This window comes from Microplitis demolitor, chromosome 1 (genome assembly GCF_026212275.2).
Source record: "Microplitis demolitor isolate Queensland-Clemson2020A chromosome 1, iyMicDemo2.1a, whole genome shotgun sequence".
NCBI classification, from domain to species: domain Eukaryota; kingdom Metazoa; phylum Arthropoda; class Insecta; order Hymenoptera; family Braconidae; genus Microplitis; species Microplitis demolitor.
The window spans coordinates 14,395,877-14,418,278 of NC_068545.1; the positions used below are offsets into that span (position 1 = coordinate 14,395,877).

General features: G+C 33.6%; 2 protein-coding genes and 1 pseudogene across 2 annotated transcripts; 1 reads left to right on the forward strand and 2 right to left on the reverse strand.

The window, feature by feature from the left end:
- Positions 1-173: 173 nt before the first annotated feature.
- Positions 174-1,106, reverse strand: LOC128668229 (kelch domain-containing protein 10 homolog). Its single transcript, XM_053740651.1, has 3 exons — positions 846-1,106; positions 414-755; positions 174-341 (listed from the first exon to the last, which is right to left on the reverse strand). Exons 1-3 carry the CDS (start codon positions 1,104-1,106, stop codon positions 174-176), a joined length of 771 nt encoding a protein of 256 aa, XP_053596626.1.
- Positions 592-12,556, reverse strand: LOC128668231 (two pore channel protein 1-like; annotated as a pseudogene).
- A 6,120-nt stretch (positions 12,557-18,676) lies between these two features.
- LOC103574410 (piggyBac transposable element-derived protein 3-like) lies at positions 18,677-19,684 on the forward strand. Its single transcript, XM_008553854.3, has one exon. It carries the CDS (start codon positions 18,677-18,679, stop codon positions 19,682-19,684), a length of 1,008 nt encoding a protein of 335 aa, XP_008552076.1.
- Positions 19,685-22,402: the final 2,718 nt, after the last annotated feature.

The following is a 22,402-nucleotide window of genomic DNA, read 5'->3' on the forward strand; positions in this document are numbered from 1 at the left end:
TTAATAATAAAATATATAAATTATTTGCAAACTTTTGAATTATTCGTAAGTTTACAAATAATTTGAATTATTCGATTCGGAGTTTAAATCAAATACTTTGATTCGATACGAATAATTCGTAAGTTCGAACTATTTGTGTACCCCTAATTTTGATATATAAAATAATGATAAATTCACTGGCATCTAGACTTTACGAATTTAATAGGCAGTCCGAGTTCAAACAATCCTTCATCTGTTTTTGTATTTAATTCTCTGTAATAAAAATTAACAGCTTCCCAGCAGATGTCCGTGAGTTTTGGTATCCGTAACCAAGTGGAGTAAAGATTATTTACTTCACTTAGCTAAAAAAAAATACATATATATTTTATTAATACAACTGATGATAGAATTAGAATAAATGAAGTATCAATTACTCTGTTATTTTTTTTCTTGATCCTTCCACCGACAACGTACATCTTGCCATCAAGGGAAGTGATCGCGTCATACTCGCAAATAGCTTGAGGAAGAATGGACCTAAATTTATTCAAACAAGTCCACTGCAGTGTAAATAAACTCAGTCGCCAAATGCCATCATAAATTCTCTTGTCCATCATTCCTCCAGAAATAACAATATTTGTGCCTTTACTTTCCAGATCCACGATATGAGCGATTCCGAAATTAATCCTGATATCAGGAAACGGTTTCTCATTATCAGGATCTCCGGTAGTATCCAAAATATACCAGCGATTCTGTTCAATGTCATAAGACTGTATTGTCTGTAAGAAAATTTAAATAAGCTAATAGAGGTCTTCTGTAAAATAATTTATTTCAAATTAATTAAGTGAAGATTAAATTTTGATTGATACCTTGAGCTCGCGGATTCTTTCCCCTCGTATTTTTACAAATATCACATACATTTTTTTGCCATCATAAGCCAGCTCGATGTCATCATAGTACCCAGGGAAATCATCACCATTTTCTGGAGACAACTTTTCCCATATCCCAGTCTCTGGGTCTATCCTGAAGACTCCCAACCCACGATAGTTTCCGAAGGTATAAAAATACGACCCGTGGCTTATAAAATTATGGGAGAAGAATCGCTTAGGCAGCGGACCCTTAGTGGTCATTTTCCTACCTCGGGCTCATTTTTTAAATTTTGGGTGTACAGGTAACCTTTTGACTGACACATACCACGAAATTACAATAAGTTTGTCCAATTTAAATGTCATGCCAAGAATTATTTCGTTGTTGCTGGGCAAAAACTGCTGCTCTATATCGATTTAAGGTGTAGTTGTATCCGCTGAATGAGTACATATATTTTTCATTGCAAAATATCGTCGGAAATGTTCTGGGTGTCAGCTTAGTTTCACTTGGATTGTCGCATTCCGTTAACACAAACGGTTTGAAGACATACATTTTACAATTTATATTTGTTATTAATATACTTATATATATATATATATATACATATAAATATATTTATTCTGACACTTTAATCCTGGCCCATATTGATCACAATAAATAAATGTGAGTGACCTGTGTCAGTAAGTGACGATACTACGACAGATAGACCAGAGTTTTGTCCAGAATTTAATTCTTGATCATCACTGCGATTACTAGTCGAGGCTGTGTGGATATAACAGCGATTGCCAAACTTAGAGGTTCCTCATTTGTAAAAACGACAAGGAACTGATGAGGTTCCCTGTTCGCTGGTATTATTGTCCGAGTCATCTGCATCAGTCATTTCATCCTGCTCAGCTCCAGACTGCTGATTTGAACATCGATACCGATAGTTATCGCCCTCTCGACACAGGCCATTTTTATAATAACTAAAACATGCAGGTTTAGATTTTTTTATATTGTTATTAAATATAAATGTCATATTAATTTGAATATTTATTATGAATTTTTCTCACCGGCAATCAATGCTTCTGGTTCAGTCGTCGGCCATTTGCTGCTAAAAAGTATATAAACAGTAAAGAAGGTAAACGAATACTACAAAGAATTGTGTAGCCCTTCTGAAGGCTCAAAGGCATGGTAGTTTCACAGCTTTTACCTCACTTGAAAAAGGACTTGTGTTCAATCGAATTTTAATTTTTTAACTCTTACCTTTCACTTCTCATTGCTGATAGATAACATTATACTTATGTAAACATGTATAACTACTGTGGAGGGTAGAGGTATCTCCATAATAATTACTCCGATATTGGAGTACAACCACTGATAAGATATAAACAAATATGGCGGCTGTCTCAAAGCTGTTTTACTTTTGCGCATGCGCATTGGTAATTACTAATTAAAAAATTAATTCCACTAAAAAATTAATTTAAAATAGAAAAACGATCGGACAAATAATATTATCAATCGGACAATCAATAAAAAAAAATTAATCTATCAAATTAAAAAAAAACCATTCGATTAGAGAGAGTGAGTGCCAACTTAAGAACAAAAATTTGTTTAATTTTTTAAAAATAAACAATTATCGGAGAAATAAAAAATTTTATCGGACATTGACGGACATTGGACGGACAATTGATTTGTTTATAACAAAATCTAAAAAATTAATTTTGAGGTGCCAAGTTAAGGGAGCTGACATTTTCTGAGAAAGTTAGTTGGTGGCAAAAGTTGCTTGCAAAAGTTGGCAATCATAAGTTGATGGTAAGTTTCAATTTCCTCAGAAACTTGCATTCCAGTCGCGGCACCATACTGGCGCCAACTTTCTGAGAAACTTGGTGGTAACTTGTAGCCAAAAGTTGCAGAAGCTGAAACTGTCGATAACTTGTCGTCAAGTTGGTCGGAAACTAATGAATGACCAACTTTTTCACGATTAACTCGTGTTATCAGGGCAGGCATTAATGCTCCAAGCTGTACAGCACTATTCAAGCTGAACAGTAAAATGACATTTCATTTATAAACGCCATCTATACTATATTTCACAAATAATGATTTTTTTCAGTATAGTTTGGGTATGAAAAGTTCACAAACATACCTAACATTTACGTTAATTTCGGTATGATTTCGGTATGATTAGGGTATTATTCGTGAAACGTACCCAAATGTTATCAAATGTATACTATGTCCAAAACACACTCAAAATATACCCAAAAATACGGTATGATCGAATTCGCTAGGGCTAGTTGGAAACCATTTATATAAATTTGACATACTGTTTATTATAACCTAAATTGTTATCTCTAATTAATTGTTACATACGAATTGCATTAAAAATGTTTCTCAATAAGACAACAGATATCGCACACATTGACAATGGTGCTGCCTCGATCGTTTATACACGATTCTTATTTTCAACTAAATCCAGAAATATCGATAGTTTTACTTAACGATTTAGCGTGGAATGCCCCTTATTTATGATATTACTATTTATTTAAGATTATAACTATATTGTAGTCCCAGTAAGAGAATAAACCTCGGAAATTGCCCCCACTACCAAACATTTATGAACTGCGCATGCGCACAGAAAAGTAGGAGAACATTTAGCATATAAAACATCTAGGGTGGGAGTAAAAACCGACGACACCCGAGGTGCATTCTCTCGGTGGGATGACAATATTACCTATTTTTAATGAGTTCAGTATGAAATAAGAGTTTTATTCAAGAGTTTCATTTCAACTCAACTTCTTCATGTAACATTTTCTCCTCTTTAAAAATATAAACAGAATGCATAACTCCAGTACATTTTTATATTTTCAAAAGAATTAAATAAGTATAAGACTAACCGTCACGTTTCGAGGTTGACCTTATATATTATATTCGAAAACTAAATGTTTCCAAAAAACTTGAAATGACAATTGTTAATACTATCATTGTAACTAAATAAAAAGTCATGAAATAAAATCGAGTATAAAATCCTACTATCACTGCATAATCACTGCATTCATTAATATAAACCAATTATTGACAACGGTTAATTCGAACAAAGTCATTCCACTTGCCATTAAATTATCAAATGTATTCAAATAATAATATCCTAGCGTTGTACTTCCATTTACTGAATATTTGTAAAAGTCTTCCACCGTTGTATTTCTATCAACAAAGTTACAATTAACCATGAATTAAATTTGAAAAATATATATATACATATATATATATATATATATATATATATATATATATATATATATATATATATATATATATATATATATATTCTAATTTATATATTAGAAATTTATACTTGCATGCAACAATTTCGCATATCATAACCAGCAAACATTTCCATACCAATAATCGCAAAAAAATAATATAGAATAAGCATTACAATAGCAGTGGAACACATTAATGGTGAAAGTATTACCAATGTACCAAAAACATCGCGATAACGTTTTTTTATTTTAAATAATCGCAAAAGTCTTAACGGTCGAAATATTACAAAAAATGTTGCATTTGGAAATAATGATAAGCCACAAGCCACAACTAATGACATTACCGATGCTCCTAAATCAAAGAGATTTCATCCAGAACTAAGATATTGCCGTATTCCTAACCCAAGAACTTTTGTTAAAGTTTCCGTAACAAAAACTATCAAAATTTGAATAATGTACAAAATAAATTAATCAACATAATAACAGTTTAGTTTATTTAAAATTGTTTGCCTTTTTGTACTATTACTTACAACCCGCAAAAGCGAGTGTGTCTCAATCAGCAACAAATTTATGAGCTGATACTACTTGATCAGTTGACGATTCCAAGAGTCTAAAAACCATGGCTACTTCATTTAAAATTATCCAATTACTTTATTTAAAATCTATTAAAAAAAAGTTGTCCAGAAAAAAAAAATTTTTGAATCACTATCACTAAGAAAAGTACTTGCGTTCCTACTTCACAGAATTGAAATTTATATTGAATCAAGTAGTAAGTTATTATTTTATCGAAGAAAATATTTTATTATTTATTTATTTTTTTTATGACTATGATTACTAAATTTGAGCTTTATTTGCCTCGATAAAACGACACATCTAATTGATTCAAGTAGCGTTCATTCTAAGTTCAGAACTTTCTTTATTAGTATAAGTAATACTCGGCGATATTATTAAATACTCACAGACAAATGTTTCAAAATAAGGCCATCTGATAGCAATATGTGCTCCATAACACAGCATTTGCAAAGGTTTCCAAGCTGTATGATACCAAGGCATCCCTGAGTATTGTGGTTCCCATTCTAGCGTTGTTACATCATAAACCATAAGGAATTCTTCACAACTTAAAGCACCACTGTTAGAAGCATTCATATGACGAAATATTAAAATAATATCTAACATACCTAAATTAAATAACGTATATTTCAAAAATATTTATTCGTACAGTTAATTTCAAAATTGAATATTTTAATAACATACTTTTTTCGGGGCATAACAACGCATTAATCCCTCAAATTGTTTGAATTTCATTTGATCAGGATTTTGTTTTGAAACAAGAAGTTTGAATGCATGTTGACATGCTTGTCGTTTATGTAAAAATAATTTTTTAAATTGATCACGTTTGGCAGATTTAAATGTTTCATTCACAACAGCTAACATGAGATTCATCATATCATAGAGCATCATAGATAAATCAGATACAAAATATATCGCATACTACTTGCTTTTAGAGAATGAAGACATCATCACATCAGGAAAACTACAAAAAAATGTATTTTATTGCTGAGCTTTCAGATGTGCAATATGAGATTTTATACAACGGTAAATGATATGAATTGTTATGGTATTGTCAGTTAAAAAAAAATATGTTCCCTAGCAAATTCGTTTATAGCGACAATTTAATTTGATTTTGATTACATTTTCGGTATAATAGAAAACGAATAAGATTCTGGTAGATTTTAAGAATTATACCCAAATCATCTCATGCTATCCCTCGCGGACCTGGAATCACTGTAAAATCACAGTGAAATCACAGTGAGAGAATAGTAAAAACATTGTGAGACCATGATGAAATTACAGTGAAATCACCGTGATCTTGTGCCATTCGGTCACTGTAGTTTTATGGTTATCTCACAGTGATTCGACAGTGGTTTCACAGTGATCTTATTATGTTATCACAGTCGATTCATAGTTACCTCACAGTGATATTGCAGTGATTTTAGTGTGGTACCACAGCCAATTCACAGTGAATCCACAGTGAATTTCCACCCTGCTTAAAAAATCCGATAGATTCTTATAGCTGTGTGTATAAGGCCCTATACTTAACTATAGCACTTCTCATAAAACTCATTCATTCTTATAAAATTTCTATAGGAATGTATGAGGATCTATTGGATTCTATGAGATTTTCTAAACAGGGCAGCAAACTTACAGTAAATTCACAGTGAATATACAGTAAATTTACAGTGAATATATATAATTAATTTACAGTGAATTTCCTATGAACTTACAGTAAATTCACTGTGGAAAAAAAATACAAAAAAATTATTAAAACCTACCATCATTTTTTTTTCAAATAAAAAAAAAACAAAAATTTTCAATGACTACCATTTTTTATTTTTTTTTGTCATTCTATAATATCAAACTTTGAAGCTTTTTTCAATTTTTTCCATTAAACTTATTTCTCAAAAAACACCTTGAAAATTTTTCAGTTTATTTAAAAAAAGTACATAACAAAGTTGAAGAATATTTGAACAACTTTTTTTTTGCTATTCTAAAATCACCATAAAACTATAGGCAAATCATCATAAATTTTCTGTGGAATCATGGTGAAATCACCATTAATTTACTGTAGAATCATGGGGAAATCACCATTAATTTACTGCGAAATCATGGTGAAATCGTCATTAATTCACTGCGAAATCATGGTGAAAACACTATTGATTTACTGTGAAATCACCATTACTTTACTGTGAAATCATGGTGAAATCACCATTACTTTACTGTAAAATCATTGTGAAATCAGCATTAATTTACTGTGAAATCATGATGAAATCGCCATAAATTTACTGTAAACTCGCAGTAAAATCACAGTGAAATCACTACTAAATCACAATGACAAAATGGCACAAAATCACTATGAATTCACTATGAAATCACCGTAAATACACCGTCAAATTACGGTGAAAGTGAATTCACTGTGATTTCACTGTGATTTCACAGTGATTCCAAGTCCGCGAGGGATGAGTATATTTTTTAATTTTTGACACTCAAATACTACTAAAAAAATATTTTATCGGTATAATCGAATTCACTAGAGTTCTCTTTTAGACGCTACTAGATGCGAACACCCGCTTCGTTGGGTTTTTTTTGGTAGTGTACTTATTAATGTATGTAATTTTCTGGACTGTTCTAAAAATTTTGAAAACAATTTGATAAGTTCTAAAATATTTGAATGTCGAATATCACTTGAAATTAATTTTTTATTTTTTTAATCTTTTCTCTCTAGAATATTTTCCGATTGGGTTGTTCGGATCATATTCGTGTGATTAACTTTTGAATATATTGCGGAATTTTTCACAATGTTTCAAAATTTTCAAAACAATCTAGAGCGATCTAGACCGATAAAAAAATTTTGAACTAATTTAAAACATTAGCATAGACATCAGAATTTTACAGAATGTTATCGAATTTCCATAACAATCCAAGACATTCTAAACAAATTAGAATCATTTTTTATTGATTTAAATCAACTAAACTGAGAAAAAATTTCTCTTCCGACAGTTAAATTGGTTTTGTTAAATTCTGTTAAACTAATATTTAATTGGGACAACTAAATTTTATTACGTCAACATAATCTATTTTGTGATTTTTAACAAATGATTAAACAGACACTGTTTGGTTGACATTAATATTTCTTTCTCTAAGATAATCAAATCATTTGGTAAAGTTAAGAAAATATTTATTTGATAAACAACTAAATTATTTTGTAGTGCCAACAAATCCAAATATTAAAGCAAACTATCATTATATTAACTCTAATAAATATTACTTAGACACAAAAAAATATATTCATTTAGAATAAATATATATATTTGTTCGAAGTTAAAAAATATATAGTTGAACCTAATGATTATTGATTTGAAAAGTTATGGTGCTAGGCAGCAGTAGCGGGAGTAGTTCGGTGCTCGCCACTAGATCGCGCCCACCATTTGTAATGTCTCTGATAAGAAACTTATTTCAGAATTATAATATTCGCAACTTAGAGCAGTTATGGGACGTGTTACCGCGGCTGTTTTGATAGTAATATAGGGGTATCCTGTATTACACTATGACATTATGTTTAATATTAATGTTTCCCTGAACAATTTTTGTCATAGTACCAACAAAAAGTACGTAACAAGGAAATAAGTTATTTTTCTGAATATGCAATTATTTGGGTGCTAAATAAATATTCTGTCATTTTAAAATAATATTTAACTACTATTAATAACTCATTCTCTAAGGCTGACTAATATATTTCATTATGACTACTTTAGGAGCTCTACAGGTAATCAATTTGATTTTATGCTTGCTATTTAACGCGTAGTTATCTTTACTAAATATTTTGTAGTTTGTAATAATTTGTTTTGTTGGTGGATTATAAAATATTTAGTTAAAATAACCAAATGTATGATTGGTAATGGGCAATCAAATCATTTTGCTGTCATGACTAAAATTTAGTTGTCAGAAGAAATTTTTTTCTCAGTGTAAGTTCAATTTGGAGCATTCCGAATGTGTCTCGAAATTCTTAGAAGAATTCCAAACACTACATACCGATTGGAATAATTTTTGAATGATTTAAAAAGTTTAAATAAATTTTAGAAATTTCCAGATTATCCTAAAAATTTACAGATCAATCAAGAACATTCTGAACAAATTAGAATCATCTTTATGACATTTAAAGAACTAAGTATAATTTGGAGCTTTCCAAGTGATTCTCGATATTTTCCAAACAATCCAGAAAATTCTAGACTGGTTAATTGATTTTTGAATGAATTTATAAAATTTAAAAATATTTTAGGATTTTCCAGGTCATTCTAGAAATTTAGCAAATAATCCAGAACATTCAGGACGAATCACTTTTAATTGATTTAAATCGACTGAGAGCGATTTCAAACATTTTAATTGTGTCTTGACATTTTTAGAACAATCTAGAATATTCTAGAACAATTAATTAATGTAACGGGACCGTTAGGTCCACCTCCGTTCGACGGGAGGCCGATACCTCGCCCTTTTGGGCATACTCGCGCTGCGTAGCCCTATTTGTATATTATGACACCACAATATATTATAAAAGCAAAATATGAGCATATGCTCACATTAGCTTACCCATTAGGCATGCACTGCATGTGGGTGCCTCACGCACAGCCACCACGAGTCCGATCTCACATGGACCCAAACACTCCACCCCTCTCAGGAAATAAAGAGACTCTGGTCGAAGTGGGGCTTCGAATGGGTCCCCCATGGTACCAGACTTCAGCTCTGGTCAACTGCTTGCGTAAGATGTGGTGGGACGCAAGTTCTCCCCAACCCATACAGGTTACCTCCACTCATAGTCACTAAGGATTTAAGACAAGCCAATATATACATTCGCCATCATATGTCACATAGTGTTCACTTATCTCCGAGCTTTTTGGGGACGCCATTAGTGTTTTAAGTCATAAAAAAATGGCGGCGATATTTCCACTCGAGAAACATTCTAGAACAATCTCGAATATTCTAGAAAAGTTCATAACATTGTCACTCGACAAAGGCACTCAATGCCATTCACATGATACACGGTGGTTACATGGTGTTTCCACGATAGTAACACGGTGTACCCACCCTGATTCCACGGTGTATTCACCGAGATTCCACAGTGTATCCCATCAAACATTTTTACCACCCACATTCACCCACTTCCACCCACGGTAACCAAACTCCCTTGCTTGCAAGTGCAGACCAAGGGCTACCTACCACAGCAACCATGAGTGGGTGGCAGTGAGTAGTTATGGAGAAAAGGCTGGACATACCAACATACACTTTCTTTTTATATTGTTCACCCACGAGCTTGATTAGTTTGAATCAAGCTTCGTGCACTTCCGCTCGGTTCGGGAGTTGCCGAACTCGCTACTGACTGAAGGTCAGAATAGTGCCGGGTCACTCGCTATTTGGGCCCGGCACATACAATTTCTAACTCAGGATCGTGTCAAGACGTCCTGAGAACCCGCTACAAGCTGACCAATCACAAAATTCGTTTTATATTGGTCAGCCTATGAGAGAGCTCGCTATCAACTGCTACCTGTTGGCGCGCTTTTAAGCCAATAAGAAAATTCGTTATATGCAGCAAGGCTGCCACGTCGACACCAAGCTCCTCGACGACTCAACAACGTTACCATCTTTATTCATTCTACAACGTGCTTCGCTACTTGCAACCTCGTGTTTGAAACCGCTTCAGTAATTAATTCTTTTGTGATATTAAACTAAACCGCTACGCTGAATTATCCTCAATATTTAGTCAGTATATCAAGGCTGCTATTTATTGAGAATATATTAATTGTTCTTTCGCTAGTAATTAATTGTGAATTAATTTCCGTGAACTTAACTGCTACTGACCACGTGTCAAGTTATACGTGAATAAAATATCTGAGTTTGCATTCGCTATCGCGTATTAATTTCTAGTCGCATTCGCTTTAATATAAGTTCTCATAATTTTTAAGTGTAAATAAGTGTAAATAAATCTATAATTTATTTATTGATAAAATCTGAGTAATTTTAATTGTTTAATTCACCTCGCCTAAACCAGATCCAACTGAATTATTCGCTCACTTTACATATAAATATATACATATATATATATATATATATATATATATATATATATATATATATATATATATATATATTTATTTATATGTAAAATGAGCGAATAAACTAGTTGGATCTGGTTTAGGCGAGGTTGGTTAAACAATTAAAAATTACACAGATTTTGTCACTAAATAAATTATAGATTTATTTACACTTGAAAATTATGAGAATTATGATTAATAGCAAATGCGACTAGATAAATTATACGCGATAGCGAATGCAAACTCAACGATATAATTCACGTATAAAATTGACACGTGGTCAATAGCGGTTAAGTCAATAATATTTAATTAACAATTAATTATTGTCACAAGAACAATTTATTTATTCTCAATAAATAGTAGCCTTGATGTACTGTCTAAATATTGAGGATAATTTAGCGTAGCGATTTAGTTATAATTTTACACAATTATTTGCTGAAGCGGTTCAAGCACGAGGTTGCAAGTAGCAAAGACACGTTGTAGAAGAGAATAATGGTAGCGTTGTTGAATCGTCGAGAAGCTTGGTGTCGACGTGGCAGCCTTGCTGCACATAACGAATTTCCCTATTGGCTTAAAAGCGCGCCAACAGGTATCAGTTGATAGCGAGCTCTCTCATAGGCTGACCAATATGAAACGAATTTTGTGATTGGTCAGCTTGTAGCGGGTTCTCAGGACGTCTTGACACGATCCTGAGTTGGAAATTGTATGTGCCGGGCCCAAATAGCGAGTGACCCGGCACTATTCGGACCTTCAGTCAGTAGCGAGTTCGGCAACTCCCGAACCGAGCGGAAATGCACGAAGCTTGATTCAAATTCATCAAGCTCGTGACTGAACATTCTTCCCAGCGCTGGCGACTGTGTCGACTCGATTGTCTTCTGGAGAGTGAACTGGTAGTACACACAGCTTAGCGATTGGTCGTACAAGTTCCGTGGTAGCGGTCTTCAGCGTAACTACTCGAGTCAGGCCATCTCTGTCTGGATATAATGCGAGTACTCGAGCAAGCGGCCATTTCGATGGTGGGAATCTTTCATCAGTCAACAAGACTAATGAACCCACTGTGATGTTGTTTTGCGGATTATGCCACTTTGAAATAGATTGGTGACGTTGCAGATACTCTGATGACCATCTACTCCAAAATCTCTGGAACATTTGTTGTAGTTGTTGCCAGCGTGACAACGTAGCTGAATTATTTTCCAGTAGCGAGGGCCCAGGTACGGCTATTAGCGGTTCACCGATGAGAAAATGTCCAGGAGTTAGAGCGGTTAAATCTGCAGGATCTTCAGATAGCGGAGCGATCGGTCTTGAATTTAACACAGCCTCAATCTGTGTTAAGACTGTAGCGAGTTGGTCGTAAGTCAATAGCGATTCACCAATAGTTCGCATGAGATGGAACTTGATTGACTTTACGGCTGCTTCCCACTTGCCACCAAAGTGAGGAGCGCTTGGTGGGTTGAACTTCCAGTTTGTGCCATCTGTAGCGAGTAAATACTGAAGTTCCTTTAGTTGCCTCGATCCTGCTGCGAATTCTTTCTTTAGCGTGGCGTCTGCTCCTACAAAATTTGAACCACAGTCCGAGTATAGGATACTGCAGGCGCCTCTTCGACTAGTAAATCTTCTAAATGCTGCGACGAAAGCGTCAGTAGAGTAATCGGTGACAATTTCAATATGTATAGCGGACGTAGCGAGACATACAAACACAGCGATCCATCCTTTATAAGTTCTGGCACCTCGATCTTGGAAAGTCTTCAGTGTTACTGGCCCAGCGTAGTCTATTCCAGTGTGTAAGAATGCTTTAGATGGTCTTACACGAGCGGATGGCAATTGTCCCATTAATTGTTGTGCACGAACACCTCTATGTCTCGTGCACACGACGCAGCGAAGAATGTGTGATCTGACTGGAACTCGACCACCTTCTATCCAGACAGATCTCCGTAGATCAGCGAGAGTCATTTGAGTTCCCCCATGGAATGTTCTTTGATGCGAATGATCTATCAATAGCGTACTTAAGCGTGATGACCTTGGTAAAATGGCTGGATTTTTCTGTTCATCATCCAGCAGCGAATTCTTCAAGCGACCGCTGACTCTGAGTACTCTGTTGTAGTCGACGTAGGGAATCAATTTAGCGAGATGATGATTTCGATGTAGAGAATCTCCATCTTTCAATAGCTTCAGCTCTTGCGAATAGTATTGACTTTGAGTATACTTGATCAGCAAAGTCTTTGCGAGTTCCAGTTCAACTGTAGAGAGTGGTGTGTCCAGTGTGGACTGTGGCACTTTTTTAAATTTAGCGATGGCACGAAGACAGATTCCAAGCGTGCGAAGTAAAGGTGACAACTTAGAGAATTTTTCTAGTAGCGTGTATAGCGGGTGTGAATCTGCCTTGAAGATAGTAAAAACGATTTTCACGACTCAAAACTGACACTACACTTTTTTCTCACAATTTTTTTTAGATTTTTAATTTTTAAATAATTTTCAATTGTTTAAATTTCGCCAGATCCGGCTCGAAGGACCAAAATGTAAAATGAGCGAATAAACTAGTTGGATCTGGTTTAGGCGAGGTTGGTTAAACAATTAAAAATTACACAGATTTTGTCACTAAATAAATTATAGATTTATTTACACTTATTTACACTTGAAAATTATGAGAATTATGATTAATAGCAAATGCGACTAGATAAATTATACGCGATAGCGAATGCAAACTCAACGATATAATTCACGTATAAAATTGACACGTGGTCAATAGCGGTTAAGTCAATAATATTTAATTAACAATTAATTATTGTCACAAGAACAATTTATTTATTCTCAATAAATAGTAGCCTTGATGTACTGTCTAAATATTGAGGATAATTTAGCGTAGCGATTTAGTTATAATTTTACACAATTATTTGCTGAAGCGGTTCAAGCACGAGGTTGCAAGTAGCAAAGACACGTTGTAGAAGAGAATAATGGTAGCGTCGTTGAATCGTCGAGAAGCTTGGTGTCGACGTGGCAGCCTTGCTGCACATAACGAATTTCCCTATTGGCTTAAAAGCGCGCCAACAGGTATCAGTTGATAGCGAGCTCTCTCATAGGCTGACCAATATGAAACGAATTTTGTGATTGGTCAGCTTGTAGCGGGTTCTCAGGACGTCTTGACACGATCCTGAGTTGGAAATTGTATGTGCCGGGCCCAAATAGCGAGTGACCCGGCACTATTTGGACCTTCAGTCAGTAGCGAGTTCGGCAACTCCCGAACCGAGCGGAAATGCACGAAGCTTGATTCAAATTCATCAAGCTCGTGACTGAACAATATATATATATATATATATTTATATATTTATATATATGTATATATATATATATTAAGGTGTCCGTTATTTACCAAATTAGATTTTTTTACTTGGCCATGATAAAAATCATTTATTTGTGATCCAAAAATAATATAAAAAAATAATAAAGTTTATTCTAACGCCGTTTAACCCTGCCTAAGTAATGATACATTCTCATTTTAGTACAATAAGAAAAATTTTATTACTTGCTTAAAAATAAGTGCACAGCAATAACTAATCAAATTTTTGTAGGAAATTTCCCGCTCTTCAAAAAAGGTATGTTATGTTTTTTTCGTGAATTCAACTGTTTAAGAGATATTGAAGGTCAAAGTTTGATTTGTTTAAGAAAATTGGCATTTTTATTTAAAATTTTATAACCCTTCAACACGCAGACAATAAAACTGAGCGCTATGAATTTTCTTGTAGGAAATTTATCGCTCTTCAAAAAGCTTTCTTACACTTTTTTTGTAAATCCAACCATTTAAGTGATATCGAAGCTCAAAGTTTATGGATTGGAAAAATAATGTTTTCGATTAAAATTCAAGGGTTTAACAATTTTTTGTCGGAAATTTACCGCTTTACAAAAAAGGTTTCTTTGATTTTTTCAATAAACTCAATCGTTTAAGAGATATTTAAGCTTTTAGTTGAGAGAAAAGTTTCACAAAGCAACTCGAAATTTTGCTTTGATGATAAAAAAAATTTCTTTTATTTTGAGTTTGAATATTTATTAAACGGTTAAGTTTTTAAAAAAAATCAAAGGAATATTTTTTTGTAGAGCGGTAAATTTCCGACAAATAATTGTTGAAATCTTGAGTAAATATCCGTTTGCTGAAGAGTTATAGAATTTTAATCGAACAACATTATTTTTCAAATCCATACACTTTGAGCTTCGATATCACTTAAATGGTTGGTTTTACAAAAAAAGTATAAGAAACCTTTTTTAAAGAGCAATAAATTTCTTACAAGAAAATTTATAGCGCTCAATTTTATGCTTAATGCTAGAGAGTAATCAAATTTCAAACAAAAACGCCAATTTTTTCTAACAAATCAAACTTTGACCTTTAATATCTCTTAAACAGTTGAATTCACGAAAAAAACATAACATACCTTTTTTGAAGAGCGGAAAATTTCCTACAAAAATTTGATTAGTTATTACTGTTCACTTATTTTTAAGCAAGTAATAAAATTTTTCTTATTGTACTAAAATGAGAATGTATCATTACTTAGGCAGGGTTAAACGGCGTTAGAGTAAACTTTTTTATTTTTTTAACTTTCCGTTAAGAAAATTGCAAATTTTCAAAAATCCGGGAAGTTATTGGTTTCAGTCCGATTCGTGAAAATCGAAATTCCAACAGATGTCGACGGTTTGAGGTTCTAGGAAGCTATTCTGACTTAATTCAAGATGATGTCCGAGTGTATGTATGTATGTACGTACGTACGTACGTATGTAAATATTCTGTAACTTTTGAACGGATGAACTGATTTTAATCTTCAAGGTGTCATTCGACGCGGCTTGTCAATATCTAAAAGCTGCAAACAAATTGAGCTTGATCGGTACGGCTCGTTCAGAGATATTCCAAAAATGAACGTTTTTCAAAAATGTTTTTTTTTGGATAACTTTTTATGTGCTCGATGGATTGATTCCAAAGTCAACTGGGCTCTGAAGCTTCATAAGCCGCATTGAATGCCACCTTAAACATCAAAATCGGTTAATTCGTTCAAGAGAAAGATTAAAAAAAAAAAAATTTTTTTAGTATTCTCGAAATTTTTCAAAAACGACTCAATAAATCAATTTCAAAATCTGATCAGTTGTAGAACTCAATAAAACGCGTCGATTGCTACCTTAACCGCCTTATCGGTTTATTTGTTCGGGAGATATCGTTTGAGAAAAAATCGTAAAAAATGTTTTTTTTTTCGAAAACAAAAGGATACAAAAGTATTTTCGAGCTCGAAGAGTTCGAAAATGTATCTACAACAATTTTTCGAGCTCAAGGAGCTTGAAATGAGCGGGAAGTTTTGAGGCTGGCTCACAGGGTCAACCGACAAACCGATTTTTTTTTTTCATTCAACCGATATAATATCTGTTTCTTGAAGTAAGAAATGTTTTCTTAAAGTGACCCTGACGGTTTTAAATCAGCCTGGGAGTGGAAACACGGTGGAATCACGGTGGATCCAGGGTGGTTACAGGTGGGTTTGTGCCAGTTTATCACCGTGTACACACGGTGGTTACATGGTGTTTCCACGATGGTAACACGGTGTACCCACCCTGATTCCACGGTGTATTCACCGAGATTCCACAGTGTATCCACGGTGATTACGCGGTGTACGTGGAATCACGGTGGGTACACCGTGTAACCGCCGTGGATCCACCGTGATTCCATCGTGTTTCCGGGGTGTTTCCAGGGTGAATCAAAACCGCGAGGGGAGAAAAATAAATATTTTGCCCCGATATATATTCAATTGTCCGAAAAGTAAAATATTCTTTTTTGAAGAATAATTTATTTTGAATCGAGATGATTTGTGACTCGAGTCAAGAATTAAAAGTACTCGACTCACCATGACGAAATAATCTGAAAAATTCTAATAAAAAAAATTTCCTATCAGAATCTAATGTGCTTTTGAACCAGCAGTTATCGGTATGTACTAGTGATAGTTCTCAATTTATACTACTATCAACCTATTGGAAATTACTTACAATATCCAATACATGTAATAAAATATGTAGAATTCAATTAGAAAATGCCCGTTACTAATTTTCAGCGCCAATAAAAAAAATCATGAGTTTCAGTATGTATTTATCGCGGCAAAATGTATATGTTTAGAATCAGATTTGATTGATAGCTTTCATAAAACAGTAAATACAAAATAAAATTGATTGTATCGTAAACTTCCCGGTCGTTTTTCAGATGAGAATTTTCTTTATTAATAACAATCAGAATGATCTTTGTTTTCGCAATATTTTTGATACTAATTTTTATGAGAAATACCAGCATTTTATTGATCAGATTTAATCGGAAATTTCTGATTTACATTCAATCGGATTTAATTGGAAACTTCCGAATGATTCCGATTCAAAGAAATTCAAAGAATTCATAGAAATCATTCGAAACGGTTCTAAATTGATAAATTGAATATTTTAAAATCTGCATTGAATCTATATTAACAATTAGTTTGCATGTTATGAAGTAATATAGGTTATACTTTATTACCACTAAAAATGGCACTTGTCACTATGTCGAAGGATAGAGGAGTGTTCGCGTCAGAATTGCTTCCAAGTTTGGAATATAAAAACTCTAAAATATTTATCTAACCAGGAACAGCACAAGAGGTTGAGTGCCCCCTAGTGGCGATCACTGAACTACTTCCACTGCTATTGTCTAGCACCGGTGAATTTCCTCTCCTAGATATATATCTTTTCTCCTAAGAAATTTTTCTCTTGGTTTAAGTAACTTTTTTTTTATTAGTTGGAGCATAAGAAAATCCTTGCGTTAAACACCCCAATGAAAAAAAAATTATTTAAAAAATGTAAGTAAAAATAAAAAAAATATATTTTAGAATTTATAAAAAATCAATCAGAAAACAATTTTTTCAAGGGCTTGACATTGAAATGAAAATAACTAAAAAAAAATGTGGATTTTTGAAAAACTTTATTTGTAATGACTTTTAAGAAAGAAAATTACGTACAAAAAAGTTCCTATGAGATTTTCTGATAAGACTGATAGTTTCGCCGGAAAAGTAAAAAGATCTTAAAATTTTCTATAAATTTGACTTTAAGCTCAAATAACTTTTGAACAGTTGGATTTTTCAAAAAATGATGAGACTTTTCTTGTAGAGCATTCGATTTCCTAGAAAAATATCTATCGTACGTAAAAATTCGTTGATTGGTCTGTAAGCTAGAAAATTCTAAAAAATAAAAATTTTTTTTTCCGTGTTATTTAACCCCTTACCGCATACAAAGCCATATAAGGCTTCTAGTTTTGTTTATTTTTTTATACATATTAACGTTATTATTTTTTCTAAACCAACTAAGAAAAAATATTATAGAATTCTTCGTGGAACGGAACGCATTTTTTGTTGTCTATAGTAAGGTCTATCTGTCAAGTTATTAGAGGTTATGTTCAGCAACTCCGACCGGTAAAGTGACGGTATTTAGTTCCGATTTTATTATTGGAATAAAAGCAATAATATGGTAAGTAAAAAATGCTGGATTTTTAAAATGCTTTCATTGTACATTCATAAACATAAAATAACTCAGGTTTCAGTGTTTTTTTGCATTTTGTTTGATTTTTGGGCCCCATTTTTCAATTGCCATATTTGGCTTCGTATGCGTTCAAAGTTTGCTTTCTTTTCTTTGCAGCAATGAATCCCTCACGCTTTTATGGTACATCCAAGCATGTGAATCCCATTCCCGGTGACGGCTTTCAAAGTGATGATGATCTAGTTTCTGATTCTGATTCTGAATATGAACCTGCATCCGTCCCGTCACGCCGTACCCGTAAAAAAAATATTGTCATACCTGAATCGGATAGTTCCGATGATGATGAAATCACCACACAAAGCTTACATGCTCCATCCACATCCACAGCATAGGGCAAAAAAAAACAAAAAAGTCCCGGTAATTTGGAAAAACCAGAAAATGGAACCTAATGATGCAGAAAACTTCAAATTTTTAGGAAATTCCGATCTGCTAGAAGAAATCATAAAGTTGGATTCACCTCAAGAAATTTTCAAGTTCTTGTTCACGGATGAGTTGATTGATATGATTGTTGAGCAGTCCAACCTAAAATCTATTCAGGACAACGCTGATAAGCCAGCAAACATAACCAAAGAAGAGATTGAGCAATTCATTGGCATGGTAATTTTCATGTCTTGTGTAAAGTTGCCGTCAACGAGACTATATTGGTCAAAACATGTTGGCCAGCAGCAAGTTTATGAAACAATGACTTGTAACAGATTTGATGCGATTAAGAAGAATTTGCATTTCAATAATAACGAAAACTTTAAGTCCCGTGGCACAGATGGTCACGACAAACTTTTCAAAGTTAGACCATTGTTGGATAAGATTCGTGAACGTCTGCTGCTGGTTCCAAAAGAGGAGTACTTAGCCGTAGATGAGCAAATTATTCCCACCAAATGTCGTCATGAAATAAAGCAATACAATCCAGCAAAACCTCACAAATGGGGATATAAAAATCAGGTTCTAAGTGGTGTGTCAGGATTCAGCTACGACTTTGACATATTTGCTGGAGACCAAAGCAATACTTTTCCGTCAGATGCACCTGATCTTGGAGTGAGTTCGAATGTTGTGACCAGACTTGCTTCCATAGTACCAAAGCATCAAAACCATAAACTCTGGTTCAACAATCCTAACCTGCAAGTTTATTTGTTTCAAAATGGTATACTGCCACTGGGAACTGTCAGGCTTAACCGCGTGTCGAACTCGAATATACCTACTGAAAAGGATCTAAAAAAGAAGGGACGAGGAAGTATGGAAGAGAAGACAGCTGTCATAGACGGCGTGAAGCTGAGTTTAGTGTCCTGGTTTGATGATAAACTCGTAAATATGCTCTCAGCTTACGTAGGCAGTGAACCGACAACAACAAACAGCGGTATGTTCGAAAAGAAAAACAGTACAAGGATATAACGTCGCCCCAAGCAGTTGATGTATATAACCAACACATGGGTGGCGTCGATATACTCGACTCCATGCTCGGTTATTACAGAATTCAACTGCGATCTCGGAAATGGTACAAAAGAATCTTTTTCCACATGATTGATATGACATTAGTTAATGCCTGGTTATTATGGCGCCGAATTCATGGACTTGAATACCTGGCGCTGTTTGATTTCAAACTTGCAGTGTCGGAGCATATGCGCAAAGCTGGAAAGGTTATGGTGGCCAAAAAACGTGGTCGTCCAGCTAGCCTTCTTGGAACACCAACCTCAAGTCGAGCCATTACTCCCGCTAGCGATGTCGGTAGTCCAGCAAGTGCAGTGCCCAAAAATCGTGGTCGTCCAGCTGGTCTCCTTGGAACACCGACCTCAAGTCGAGCCGTTACTCCCACTAGCGAAGTCGGTAGTCCAGCAAGCGCGGCGGCAAAAAAACGCGGACGTCCATCTTGCTTCAGGAGTCTCAACTTGCCTGAGGCTCCAAGCCAAGGCAGCAATGAGTCTAGTTTGCCTGAGTCGCCATTGCCTTCCAAAAAGGCACGAAAAGCTCCAGCTAGACACCAAGAGTTACCTTTGGATTCTGTTCGAACAGACAATGTGGCCCATTACCCAGAATGGATGAAGTCAAATCGACAAATATGTCAAAATTGCCTAAAATACCGTTCCTTCACGAAATGTGGAAAATGTAAGTTTTTTTTATGTTTCAATGACAAACGCAACTGTTTTCTGGAATTTCATAAAGTTTAATTGTTAATGCATACGAATCCATGTATGGCTTCATATCGTTTTGCTATAATGCATACGAAGCCATATATGGCTTCGTTGGCTATTTTCTTAATTTATTATTACTTATTTTTTTTCTCATGTCAACTTATTATATAAGGTAAAATAAAAGACATTTTCAGTAAAAAAAAAATTTTTTTTGCCTCCTTCATAATTCATGCAATAAGGGGTTAAATAGCAAATAGAAAAATGGATTTACAAAAACCGTATTATTATTATTAAGAGCTTGGATTGGTACCGAAATTTTAATTTTAAGGTATTCTTTCAATTTTTGGATACCATAAAAAAATATTTTTTTTTTTTAACCTACCTAATGTATATATATATATATATTGTATATATATATATATATATATATATATATATATATATATAATTTTTTATTGATGTTCCCTTTTATTTTTGTGATAGTTTTAAATTCAATCCTTACAGTTTCTTAGAAAAAATTAAAAATTTTTTTTTATATAATCCTGAAAAATGCTTGTTTTAAGTTTTTATGAAATTGATTAAATTAGAAAGACAGATAAAATTTTATACTCGGATATTTTAAAAATTGCTGAATTCATGATAAATAAAATTCATACCTGCCCAAATTTTAATAATTATTAATATTATCTGAATTGTTATTTTCCGATTGAATCCGATTAAAACTGATTGAAATATTTCAATCAGATTCAATCAAAAAATTAAGAAAATTTTTTTCAACAACAACAACAACAACAACAACAACAACAACAACAACAACAACAACAACAACAACAACAACAACAACAACAACAACAACAACAACAACAACAACAACAACAACAACAACAACAACAACAACAACAACAACAACAACAACAACAACAACAACAACAACAACAACAACAACAACAACAACAACAACAACAACAACAACAACAACAACAACAACAACAACAACAACAACAACAACAACAACAACAACAACAACAACAACAACAACAACAACAACAACAACAACAACAACAACAACAACAACAACAACAACAACAACAACAACAACAACAACAACAACAACAACAACAACAACAACAACAACAACAACAACAACAACAACAACAACAACAACAACAACAACAACAACAACAACAACAACAACAACAACAACAACAACAACAACAACAACAACAACAACAACAACAACAACAACAACAACAACAACAACAACAACAACAACAACAACAACAACAACAACAACAACAACAACAACAACAACAACAACAACAACAACAACAACAACAACAACAACAACAACAACAACAACAACAACAACAACAACAACAACAACAACAACAACAACAACAACAACAACAACAACAACAACAACAACAACAACAACAACAACAACAACAACAACAACAACAACAACAACAACAACAACAACAACAACAACAACAACAACAACAACAACAACAACAACAACAACAACAACAACAACAACAACAACAACAACAACAACAACAACAACAACAACAACAACAACAACAACAACAACAACAACAACAACAACAACAACAACAACAACAACAACAACAACAACAACAACAACAACAACAACAACAACAACAACAACAACAACAACAACAACAACAACAACAACAACAACAACAACAACAACAACAACAACAACAACAACAACAACAACAACAACAACAACAACAACAACAACAACAACAACAACAACAACAACAACAACAACAACAACAACAACAACAACAACAACAACAACAACAACAACAACAACAACAACAACAACAACAACAACAACAACAACAACAACAACAACAACAACAACAACAACAACAACAACAACAACAACAACAACAACAACAACAACAACAACAACAACAACAACAACAACAACAACAACAACAACAACAACAAC

Coding starts and splice junctions, on each gene's coding strand:
- LOC128668229 (XM_053740651.1), bottom strand. CDS start 1,106: ATGACCACTAAGGGTCCGCTGCCTAAGCGATTCTTCTCCCATAATTTT. Junction 756..845: donor AAAGAATCCGCGAGCTCAAG/GTATCAATCAAA, acceptor ATTTTCTTACAG/ACAATACAGTCTTATGACAT. Junction 342..413: donor TCAAGAAAAAAAATAACAGA/GTAATTGATACT, acceptor ATTTTTTTTTAG/CTAAGTGAAGTAAATAATCT.
- LOC103574410 (XM_008553854.3), top strand. CDS start 18,677: ATGGAACCTAATGATGCAGAAAACTTCAAATTTTTAGGAAATTCCGAT.